The sequence below is a fragment of the Bombina bombina genome, chromosome 2 (assembly GCF_027579735.1).
Source record: "Bombina bombina isolate aBomBom1 chromosome 2, aBomBom1.pri, whole genome shotgun sequence".
NCBI lineage: Eukaryota > Metazoa > Chordata > Amphibia > Anura > Bombinatoridae > Bombina > Bombina bombina.
This window is the reverse complement of record NC_069500.1, coordinates 321,712,639-321,725,110: the sequence shown is the minus strand read 5'-3', so window position 1 is coordinate 321,725,110 and position 12,472 is coordinate 321,712,639. Positions and strand designations below refer to the sequence as shown.

At 34.7% G+C, this 12,472-nt stretch overlaps 1 protein-coding gene across 1 annotated transcript in view; it reads right to left on the bottom strand.

Moving 5' to 3' along the window:
* Positions 1 to 8,464, bottom strand: part of ZNRF3 (zinc and ring finger 3) — a 336,577-nt gene extending 328,113 nt beyond the window's left edge. Inside the window, exon 1 of the mRNA XM_053701670.1 lies at positions 7,651 to 8,464. Coding sequence (XP_053557645.1) covers positions 7,651 to 7,869 — 219 coding nt within the window. The 5' untranslated portion in view covers positions 7,870 to 8,464. The remainder of the gene's footprint in view (positions 1 to 7,650) is intronic.
* Positions 8,465 to 12,472: the final 4,008 nt, after the last annotated feature.

The window sequence follows — 12,472 nt, the reverse complement described above, 5'->3', positions numbered from 1 at the left end:
TGCTATCAGTAAGGAGGTTTGACTCTAAGTTGAACAGTCTTACACTTTCCACACTACTGCATGGGGCAGAAAGATATTTTTGGACCATTTTAGCCAGAGCTGAAAATCTCAGTTTATTAACTGACCAGTACTTCAGGGGTTTGTCTGAACGAGGTACAGTGATCTCTCCTACAATAATACAAATAACAGCAATTTGTATTGGCAGAACAGTAGTAAACAATTTTTAGTTTAGTCTCCACTTCAGCTTAAAATGAAATGGGACCATGCAGTTTGAAAAAACGCCACAAGATAGCATATGGGTAGGAAGTGGAGGTATCGGTATAAGTATCGGTGCATTTGCACGAGTACAAGTACTCATGCAAATACTTGGTATCGGTACCGATACCGATACTAGTATCGGTATCGGTGCAACCCTAGTATCTATCTTTTCCCTCAACCCAATTATAGTAAATTATACGTGTAGCTTGGAGGTACCGTGAGATAGATAATTCTCTTTACCTCACCATACTTCATATGGTACCATATCCTTAAATTATTTTAGAACATATTATCCCCTTACAGTTATAAAGTGGATATTTCGATATTTCTTCTCACTTATTTTTCCATAGACGCATGAAGAAGGTTTTCTAGGGATCTTGAATTGTGATGGGATATGCTTACATCGTATTTGCCAGCACTTGTTACACCTGTTAAACAATTTGATTTCTACTGTTTTTGTTAGGATTTTGTTTTAACTTGCCTTAACTCTGTAGATAACTGCTGTTGGTTGTATACAGATCGCCTTGTATTGTATTTACTTTCTAGCAAATACCAATATGTGTAACAAATATTTTAAAATTCAATAAAGAATTATTTGAAAGAAAAAAAAAATAGTCTAGTTTCTCTTAAAAAAAAAATAATAATTCAGTGAAGTGTGTATCAGATCAAGCAATAAGAATAGAAAGATCCCTACTGACAGTGCAGATCCTAACCATGTAAACATAGAACTATTACTTCTACTAAAACAATACTTCAGTAAAATACTCTCCTAGCAAGTTATACTTTACCAACTTATAACAATGTAATAAATAATTAAAATAGCCACAACTCTACCTGAATTAATCTGTCATTATATGACATTTCATATAACAGCAACATTGTACCAGGGCAAATAATATGTGAGCAACATTATACACTTGGCACATTATATATTATACTTTTAATAAAGTAAACAGACACTTCTTAACAGGACATTAAACAGATTTTTGCAGAACAAATGATAAGATAAAGCAGTTAATTAACCCAACATGAATTGCACATCTGATTCTCAAGGATCAATAATTCACTAGAAGATATCAAAAGCTCCCATGCTTCGGTTATTGGATAGGGACAAATCCTGAAAAACAAAGACTAACAGTTGTTTCAGCAACAAAAAATTATTAATAATAATAATAATAATAATAATAATAATAACAACCATAAAAAATCCCCCTTTTATGTGAAACAAAAATACTGACTGGGCACAGTTAAATAGAATGTTGATTTACAGAATCTTCCTACTTAATTCATGCATATTCCAGGCATTTTTAAAATTCTTCCCTGTGTTTGAATTACTACATTTTTCTAATTCAGTCATAGGTCAAATAACTTATCCCTTAGGCTACAAGAATTTAAAAAAAACCTTTTGGGTACTACCATGGTCCAGATTAACAATTATAATATAGGCATGTTAGTAAAATGTGTTACAAATAAGTCATGTTTCCAATCTTTGCTGAAACCAAATCAATTCAAATATTTACTTACTATAACACTGGCAGTTCTATGACCAGATGAATACAATAGCTAAGTAATGCTAAATAAATCTAATTATGGTCATATTAATATTTAACTGTAGTTTTATGCGAGTATATACATAAACAAAACCTACTCCTAATTCACTCACTAAGCACACAATAAGCATAAAAATATATCAAATTGCATAATCAAAAATGTTTGGGTTGTAAGAATTTTCATACTGTGTAAGTAAAAGGAGATCAATTTCAAAATTATTCTAAGATTGCGGTTTTTCTTTCACTGCGTAAAACTGAATTTTATATCTATATTAAAAAGTAAGTAATAGCACATCTTCATTGCAACTGATGAATGAAACTCGTCTAAAATATCACTTACATTCCAAATCCGTTTTTAAAAAGGGGATAGTTTACCAATACCGTCACTTAAAAAGTTAGTTTCACACAGCGAAAGGAAAACAGCAATCTGAGAATCATTTTGAAATTGATCTCCTTTTACTTGGTTTGCCATATTTTAATTTGCAAGAAAAAAAAAAAAAAAAAAAAAAAAAAAAAAAAAAAACAGTGAGACCTGTAAAGGAAAAATGTTTACAGAATTACACTGGGATTTGAGAGACAATTTCATATACGCCCATGTTTAGCACATTTTACAAAAAAAAAAAATTACTCTTTCCTTTTGTCCAAATTTCTATGCGTTTTTTGCACAACCAGTGTTCTTAAATTTCACAGTGTAATTTAAATACATATTTTACATTTTTTTATAAAAAGGCAATTTCTAATGAACAATTGTGTTACGATTCTTGATGCACCTTAATACATTTTTTCCTGACTATTTTTGTGTGAATGGTTTAATTATTTGTTTTGTAGAATTTTTTAAATGTGATTTTCATTGCACTTTTGCAATGTATGCATCTCCTTTCTATACGAAAATGCAGTATAGGCTCCTTAACGAGAACCCCTGTTTTCAGGGTAAATAGTGGCATTAGAAAGAACATTCCACCAGGAAAATAGAAGTACTGGTGAGCATTCTTAAAAGGGACATGAAACCCAATTTGTTTTCTTTCATGATTTAGATAAAGAATACAATTTTAAACAACTTTCTAATTTACTTCTATTATCTAATTTGCTTCATTATCTAGGTATCATTTGTTGAAGAAGCACTAATGGTTTCTAACTGAACTCAAGGGTGAGCCAATCACATTCGATATATATATGCAGCCATCAATCAACAGCTAGAACCTATGTCTTCTGCTGCTCATGTGCTTGCCTAGATAAACCTTTCAGCAAAGGATAACAAGAGAAGGAAGTAAATAATAGAAGTAAATTAGAAAGTTGTTTAAAATTGTATTCTCTATTTGAATCATGAAAGAAAAAAAATTTGAGTTTCATGTCCCTTTAAATAATTTTACAGGCCCAGAGACCTTTAGAGAATCATGCCCTAAGTATTGGGCTTTGGAATACAGACAGAGATAAAACAAAGAAGAATGTGTTTGTACAGAAGGTGAAAAAATAAAGAGACCTGATTTCCCTAACCTAATGAAGCCCCTTTTCATACATTTTATACTCTGCAGCTGATAAAACAAATCAATTGGCAACACATTAAGGGGGGAAAATTACAGTACACTGTCCCTTTAAAGGGCCACTGTAATTATAATTCATTGCCACGAGTGATTTTAAGCCTAGCGATCCTGCTAGAAACATAGTAAAAGGAATGCTCTGGACACACAGAGCACTGCTGGTCCTGAGCGGAAAGTGACAATAATCCAATCAGCATCGGTAGTTACTCAGCTGAGTGTAAGTATGTAAATTGGCGAGTGACTATTTCAGCTCAGGGACAGCAGTGCTCTATGAGTACGCTGCAACTGAAATAGCCACTCTGCACAGATTGTTTGACAATTTGGTTAAAAAGTATGCAAATAAACAATTTACAAAACAGTTTTATGAAAGTGAAGGAAGAAATTGCAGTGCAGTCATCAACAATAATAACAATGGGACCAGCATCCAGATTACATGGTTTTCTGGCCAGGAACCATGGGAAGCAATTTGAAATTAAAACTTTAAGGTTTCCGATTTTAGGGTGCTAAAAACATGATACATATTTGCTGTGTCACTGTATCTTTCAAACACAGTTTGTGATGCAATCAAACAAAGCAAAAATATTTGCATAACAAAATGTCAATGCTATTTAAAGCTAAAACTATTAGGAAATGCATAATGTACACACAGGAAATTGCTCATTGGATAATAAGGACAACTTCTTCAGCTACATTGGTGGAGAGGGGAAGGCCTCTAAAAGCACGGAAACAAAAAGTAGTCTTATTCAGGTCACAAATATCTATTAAAAATATTTCCTGTTTTGTTTTAAAGGAAGAGGTGCATTAAACTTTATCATGTCACTTTTACATACTGTAACAGGCAAGTTACATTGATAAAAATCACTTTATTTATTAGTACAGAATCAAGGCAAAGTCATACACTATAAATAAGTGTGTGTGCACTACTAGGTCAATGAAAATAGCCTATGCTGACTTGGGCAGATTGTCCTTAACAAAGCAGATCCCACCACTCAATGCTCACAACAATAGATCTCTGCACTTTCAGAGAGTAATTAGATCATGTATACGTCCTTACGGCATGCTATACTCATATACTTCTTGTTGGTTTTCCTAGCAGTAACCTCCTGGCCATGTGGTTCCTTCTGAGTCTGACAACACGTACTGTGGAAAACAACTTTTTTATAATTAATTGAAATAACCCAAAAATGCAAGGGGACAAACTTGCTTCATTATGAACAAGACATTTCTGAGATTAATGACGACTAAAAAACACTTTCCAGCTGATGAGGAAAAATACATACTTCTTAAAAGGGACAGTATACTGTATACTGTCCCTTTTAAGATGTATGTATTTTTCCTCATCAGCTGGAAAGTGTTTTTTAGTCGTCATTAATCTCAGAAATGTCTTGTTCATAATGAAGCAAGTTTGTCCCCTTGCATTTTTGTATACTGTATACACCAATTTTCATATAACTGCATGTTATAGACACTACTATAAAGAATAATATGCACAGATACTGATATCAAAATCCAGTATAAAACCGTTTAAAAATGTACTTAGAAGCTTCCAGTTTAGTACTGTTTAAAATGTTACTGGAACACACACTGCAAGTGGGAAATAGCAGACACTCCCCCTGCATATGATAAGACCCTTTACACAAACAGAAGCAAGCTGGAGTAGGTATACGTCGGTATTCTCCTAAAACTTTGGGGCCTGGTAAGGAGTCTGGAAATCAGAGCAAATCTATTTAAAAATAAGCAAAACTATTCATAAAAAAAAATATGGGCTATATAAATAGATAATCTACAAAACATGTATGCAAAGAAAAAACTAGTTTATAGCTTCCCTTTAAAAGAACACATCATGAAAGGTCCAGTGAAGGTCACAGGAAACAGCCAATTACAGGTCAAAACCTTAGAATCTATCACATGTGGCATGAAAGAAGCATTTTCTTTGATGTGCATTACAGGAAAACAGTTTGGACAACGTTTAAGGGTGGGCACTTTTGGCATGTAAATAATATTTCTATGCCATAATGGAAGACACTTCCTCATATAAAAAATATATACTACTTTTGCAGACTTTCATTATGTCCTGATATTTTATTAACCCTTTCACTTACATTCATATGATAATGATCTCTAATCCTATTCAGTATGCCACATTCTCACCTGCTGTGAAACCTTTGACTTTGAACTTTTGTATTAATGACAGGTTTGTGTTTATTGTAAACTGTAATGCATTGTCTTAATACAGTTACTGTCAAATCTGTTGACAAACAACATCTACAGACACATATATATATATATATATATATATATATATATATATATATATATATATATATATATATATATATATATATATATATATATATATATATATTTCCTAGATTGTCAATCTAGAAAATAAACCTTTGAAAAGTCCTGGTGAGTGCACTCTTCTTTTACTTCTACAAACTCTGTCTGTTGCACCCCAGGCACTTGTGACCTGTTATCTGGAGTGCTTGTCTTCATTTATATATATTTATTTTTATTACACACATGTATATACAGGATGAACATTTCCCACTATTTGTGGACTAGTAAACAATTACAGAGGAGTAGAGAAACATTAATTTATAAACATTGAGTAAACTACTAGCCTTTTCTTTCCAAAATACCTTTTCCACTGACTAGTAAACTATGGTAATATGTTCCACCCATGTATTACACTTACATAAATTGTATATTATAAACATATATAAAATATTTTTATATAAAAATATAAATTGTTATATACACATATATAGTGCATAGTGTGTGCAAGGGATTTTATGTGCAAAGTGGTATAAATAAATATTATTTTGTATTTTTTTAAAAAAAAAAAGCAAATGCAGTAGCTTTTTATTTGGATTTTGTTAACATATCCTTTATTTCAAATGTGCCAATGTCTCTGTTTATAAGAAAGTTGCAATTTTAACAGATTATGTACAAAACAAGTAATTCTTTATTACAGAGCTGATATTCTAAAATAAAAACGAGGAGGGAGAGCACAACAGAATCCATATCTGTGGCTAAAATGCAGCACATGTTATTAAAATACATAAAGCCTCATGAAACATCCAGGTGTCATAATGATATAACACTTATAACAATACCACAATAATATATTTATCAAAACTAGCAAGTATCCCCAAACTAGGCCCTGCAGTAAGCCTTACATCTTGAAACAATATTCAATAAACATTTGACAACTCAACTTCTGTATTGCTGGGTAAAGTTTACTTATGAAGGCTTTACCCCAAACTATACAGTGATTATCCTAAAAGAAACACATGATGATTGACTGAGAGAAAATAATTAATTCACCCCTTCCTGACTATAAAAACCTCAGAAGTTTTGGCATTAAAAAAAAATGAGAATAAATTGTGCTTGAAATCAAATCCACATCCCATTTAACAAAGCAAAAGCTTTGATGGTTAGCACTGCTATAGTTACAGTCTAGACAAACCCTATTAAACTGGCATTTCCCTTGTCCAGTACACAGGATGAAAGTAAACAAAGATTGCAGATAATATGATGAATGATAGTTCTAACACACTTGTTTTTAAATTACTGTGAAAAAAAAAAAAGAAGAAAACTCTTGTATGAGGTGTCATGGTTCAAATAGCTATAATAATAAAAACTAATGCATTTTATCTACATTAACTAGGCAATGCATAAAGCTATAAATATACAGATTTGCACTCCATAACCCCTGGTGGGCACGTTTTAACATTAAAGCTGGTCTTGTCACTAGATACAACAGCCTATAAAAAATGTGTAATCCAAAGAAACATGCACAATTTTTGCAAGTGATTTCATATTTTTGCACACATACATATGTATTTATAAAACTTATGCAAAGCACTAGTAACATAAAATGTTAATACAAAGTCACACCGGAGAATATTCCCAGACATTGTTATAAGGTGGAACATACACAATGCATGGGGAGGCATACAGGACGTGTGTGCAGCAGCCAGTGCTGTTTATTACAACTCAATAGCACTATCCCTTGTTATTGTGAATGAAGTACACACACTCTCACTCATAGTATAGAAGCCATCTTGTGACCAAAGTACTATAGAAACTGCCCCCTTCCTAAATCACTCCCCTCCTAGCAGACAGAAAGTTTTTCTTGTCTCCAGCTAGGAGTGCAAACTGTGTTTACCAAGCAGGAATGTGCACAAGATCATACACGATCGCCCCATGCTCTCCCGGTTGCAGCCTGAGTTTCCATGCAGGGTGGCCGGGGGGGCACTTTTTCGGCGAGGGGATCCCCGTGTTTATGTGTCCCTTACCTGCACGATCTCCCCTTCTGCGCTGATGGTGGCTCCAGCCCGGGAAAATCTCCCTTGTATCTCAGTAGTATGAGTTTTATAATCCCCATTGGGACTGGATTCGAACAGAACCACTTCCACAAAGGCAGTCTCCTTGGCCAGGGACCGCCTGGGACCCACAGTTAACAGGACAGCGAGCCAGATCAGGGGTACACCCCGCCGGATCCACGGCTCCTTCATCTCGCAGGATGGGGAATCAGCACCGACAGGAACATAATTTCCAAGTTCTGTATGGCTGAGAGGTCACTCAACTGGATCCACTAGGGAGGAAGTTCTGGGATCCCCTGATCTGGCAAGCAGCCAACAAAATACAAATATAAAAAAATCCCTTAGCAAAAAAAAAAAATAATCAAAGCAGATCCTTCAGGCGATTATATAAAATAGAATCCAGAGCTGGTCCCAGACAGCAGATCCCTGCAGCAGCAGGAGGGGATCACATCAGGCTGATCATTTCACCATTGCCGCTTTTGTCACTTACATGGCTCTGTGCTCTCTCTTATTTCCCCCCTCTCTTCTCTCCCTTCTCTGCCAAGCGGCATCCCTTTGATCTCATCCACGTGATTGTCTTTCTTTTTTTCTTTTTTTTTTTTTTACCCAAAAGGGGTTGTCCCCGCCTCCCAAATCTCTCTGACCCCTCACTATCCACTCCCAGGCAAGGGGAGGGGAGTGGGGAGAACGCAAGAAGAAGAATTAAAACGCAGGGAGAGCTGTAACTACTGTGGTGTACACTGCTGGGAGAATAGCTTCTTAAACCCCTAACATAATGTCTGCAAGGGAGAGATATGCAGGGAGGAGGGCGAGGGAAAGAGAGAGATGGGAGTGACAGAGAGGAAAAATGGGAGGACAAAGATCAAAGAAAGAATTCACCAGGGGCACAGACTGTACCGTAAAATGCACCTGAAAATAAGAGTTTGAACACACGCATGAATTTGAGAAAACAGAAAAGAGAGAGTTTGTAGTACGAGTTTTGTCTTGCAGTGCTTTATACATAGAATTTATACAATAATTTAGTGTTTGTGAACGCTTTTTTTTGTTTTTAGAAATGTAAACATTTTTTTTACTTGTATTACTAAAACATGTTTGTGTGTTTTTTTTTTTAATATTATTTGTTGTTCTTACCATCTCTTACCAGACATTTTTTTACATGGTTACCAGATAGCAATCATTAAATTGTAAGTATTCATTGAGCCACTATTTATAGTTAACAAAAAATAAACAATAGCTATATTATTCAGGAATATCATTTTAAACACACTAATGCAAAATTAAGTTATTAGTTTGTCCATTTTATTTTGTTTTTCTATTGCAGGTGCTAATATTTAGACATGCATGCCTCTAGCACAAATTGACATTGCTTCAAACCACATTGCAAAAATATTAGGGCATAGGGCTTGGAAAACAGGTGTCATAGTGAAATTCTGATTTAAAGGGATATAAAACCCCAACATTTTAGTGTTACCATCTAGTGCTCTTAAAGTGAAGGTCAAGTCTGGCGTCCAGGATCGCATATTTCAATGTATCATCAAAAATCAATATGATGTTCATTCACCAAAATATAGGAAAAAACAATAATAACTTTTATTCTTTAATTGTTGTACCCGCTCCGTGAATGCTTCTCAATCCGCCCGCCATAGTACCTTCAGTGATTGACATTTATTCGGTCCTATTGGTATTTTACCCCCATGGCATCCAGCCCCTTTTCTCTTTCGTCATCGCCACCCTATGCGCATGCGTTTGTACAAACAGCGCATCATCAGCGGCATGCTCGTGCATGTAACGCGCATGCGTTTTCAGTTCTAGCTTTATTTACATTGATTCGTCAGCATTGGTCTCGTTTTGGATACAGTTTTAGAAGGTAAGTTATGGCACTTACTGGAACGCATGCACCGTGGATCGGAGGATACGCATGCGCAGTTCAAAGCTATCGCGGGTGCACGAGCGTAGTCCTCTTCAAAACAACAAAGCTACGTCAGCAGATGAGAATAAGGAAGTGATGATGGGGCGGAGCGTACGGCGAAAACGGAGGTATAATAAACATACTGTTTATATGTAAAGCAATATTTTTTGGGACATATGAAATAAGCGACTACATTAAATTTAACATTCCTTTTGACAATAAGTATTGTAAATAAGAAAAAAGGAACTTCACTTTAAGGGCTAGATCTATCAAGGCTGAGGCGTACAAGCGCCCCTGTACGCCTCAGCTCGCCCGTGGCGGGGCGAAATTACCCTCAGGTAATCAACATTGCACACGAGCGCTCGCGTGCAATCCCGCCCCCTGCCCGCGCACAGCTAATCACGCGTGGGCAGGAACTGTCAATCTCCTCGGTCGGACTCGACCGCGGAGATTGAATTTCTCCACCTTAGAGGTGGCAAAGAGGTTAAGGAAGCTGCCGTCTGGTGATCGCTGCTTGATACATTACGGCGAGCAAGTTCTTGTGAGAACTTGCAGCCGTAGGGCTTTGGTAAATCTAGCCCTTAGTCTTACAAATAGATCACATTCTTGCAAAACTGCTGCCATATAGTGCTCCAGAGATTGGCTGGCTTCTAAGAATACGTCCCTGCTTTTTAACAAAAGATTCCAAAAGAATGAAGAAAATTGATAATAGAAGTAAATTAGAAAGTTGTTTAAAATCTCCTGCTCTATCTGAATCAGATTGTGTTTCATATCCCTTTAATAATGTGATCTAACATTTTAAACTGCCTCTAATTCTTCTCTGTAGACCATATTTTAGGGATTTGGTCTTTTTCAAATGTGAAATACATTTGTTTGTTTTTTATATATTACTATATGATTACTAGGCTATATATATTTTACATATCATAAACGAAATCCAAAAATAATTTGAGGTTAAAAAAAATGCATTCACTACATTTTATATCCCATACTAAAAATTAGCAACAATTTATTGCTAAATCAGAACAAAAGGCAGCTTTTGAAAATGTCTGGGCAGCCATGTTGCAAAATCTGCTTTGGATGTGTCCATATGCAAATCACTGTTCTTTAGGCAGAACCACCTTTTTTCTTCTTTCATAAAACTAAGTAATATTTTTTTTTAAACTTTACAGCACTGGCTTATTAATCTTTTTTAATTATTATTTTAATTATGTAAAAAAAAAAAAAAAAAAAAAATTATATTTAAAAATATTTAAATAATTTGGGGCGTTCCATATACAATTAAAGTCACATTAAGCTCAAAATGCAATATTCCATAGTATGTTTAATTAAAGGGATATGAAAGTCAAGAATAAACTTAAATTTCAGGAGCAGTAATGCACTACAGGCTACACACATATGCCGTTTCAAATCTCATTAGCTCACTAAATGAGTTCAGCTTTCTCCCAGTAGTGCACTGCTGCCGTGGGACTAATTTTAGTCATGTGTTTAACACTTTTGCAGGGGTTAAGCACCTTGTTATAAGTAAGCAATAATGCAATGAATATGCTCTCTAACAAATTAGAGCACTTTCATTTTGTACTTGTATGTCCCTTTAAGCACGAAGAAAGAACAATTCAATGAATATTCATTTATTTTAGCTGCTTTTGCAACCCAGGTCTGCAAATTAAGCTTTTACAACTCCCTCCAGAGAGGCTAGCAATATTTTGCTGTTTGACCTAACTACACGTGACACATTGCTTGTTTAAAACTCTGTACAATGTATACTTTTGAGACAGAGCTAAAGAGACCAAGTAAACATATTTAAGGTAGTTTTTAACAACAAACAATAGCAAAGCCATGTAGTCTGCGATTTCTGAACAAAGGGAATCCCAGCTCTGGTTGTTATGCATTTAAAGGGACCGTCTGGTTAAAAATGTAAATGCACATAGATGAATTACACCTTTAAATAGAAACATATTTGCAATATACATGTATTGGCAAACATGCTTCTAGTAAAAGTTATCACAGTTTTAGAGTAACAAAATAGAACAGAGTCCCACAAGCCTTCTAAGCGTATAATTCTTTTATTGAAAAGATGTTGGAGAACATAAAATGGTTAAACGAAAAAGACTCCAATCAATCCAGGACAGAAAAAGAGTCCTACGCGTTTCGGCAACACATTGCCTTAGTCATGGACACTAATGCATAGTATAAAAACAGGTGTAACAAACCTGGATTGGCCAATGGAGTGGGTCATAATTGTGACGTAATGGACAAGGGCAGTGCTGAATATCGGACAAAAAGGAACAGAAATCGTAAAAAAAATATATTACATATAATCAGCAATTTGTAATTAGAGACTAGGGGTACTATTGTAATTAAAGCTTTAGCTAGATAATAATAATATAATATGACAGCCTGGCGAGTGGGGAGCAGCATAATTTAAAGAACTAGCGTTGCAATAATAGCTAAATAAAAAAAGCATTAAAAAACAACACATTGAAATTCTCTGAAAACAATAATATAAAAAAGGCAAAGACCATGTCATAACTATGAAAAGGACATACATATCAAATTAAATCACAGTTCATATATGGCTCAATCATTATTAGGAGCCTGATAAATATGGTCAATACTTAAAGTGTCAGAGTTTGGTAGTGTTAATGCTTATGTGCTGCAATTAAACCAACAAGCCTAGATATGGTGAATAAGTATATTTAACACACAAGGTTCCAATGAATAAGAACAGATAGATAATTATTATCAGCTAATATCCCCTCTAGTCCTAAATGGGCCATTGATATAGAGATACTATAGGCTTACTTATCTAGTTGCATATATATTGTAAATAAACCTATTTCTTCTGAACAGTGGGATATAACTCATGTTTATTATTTGTGGTGG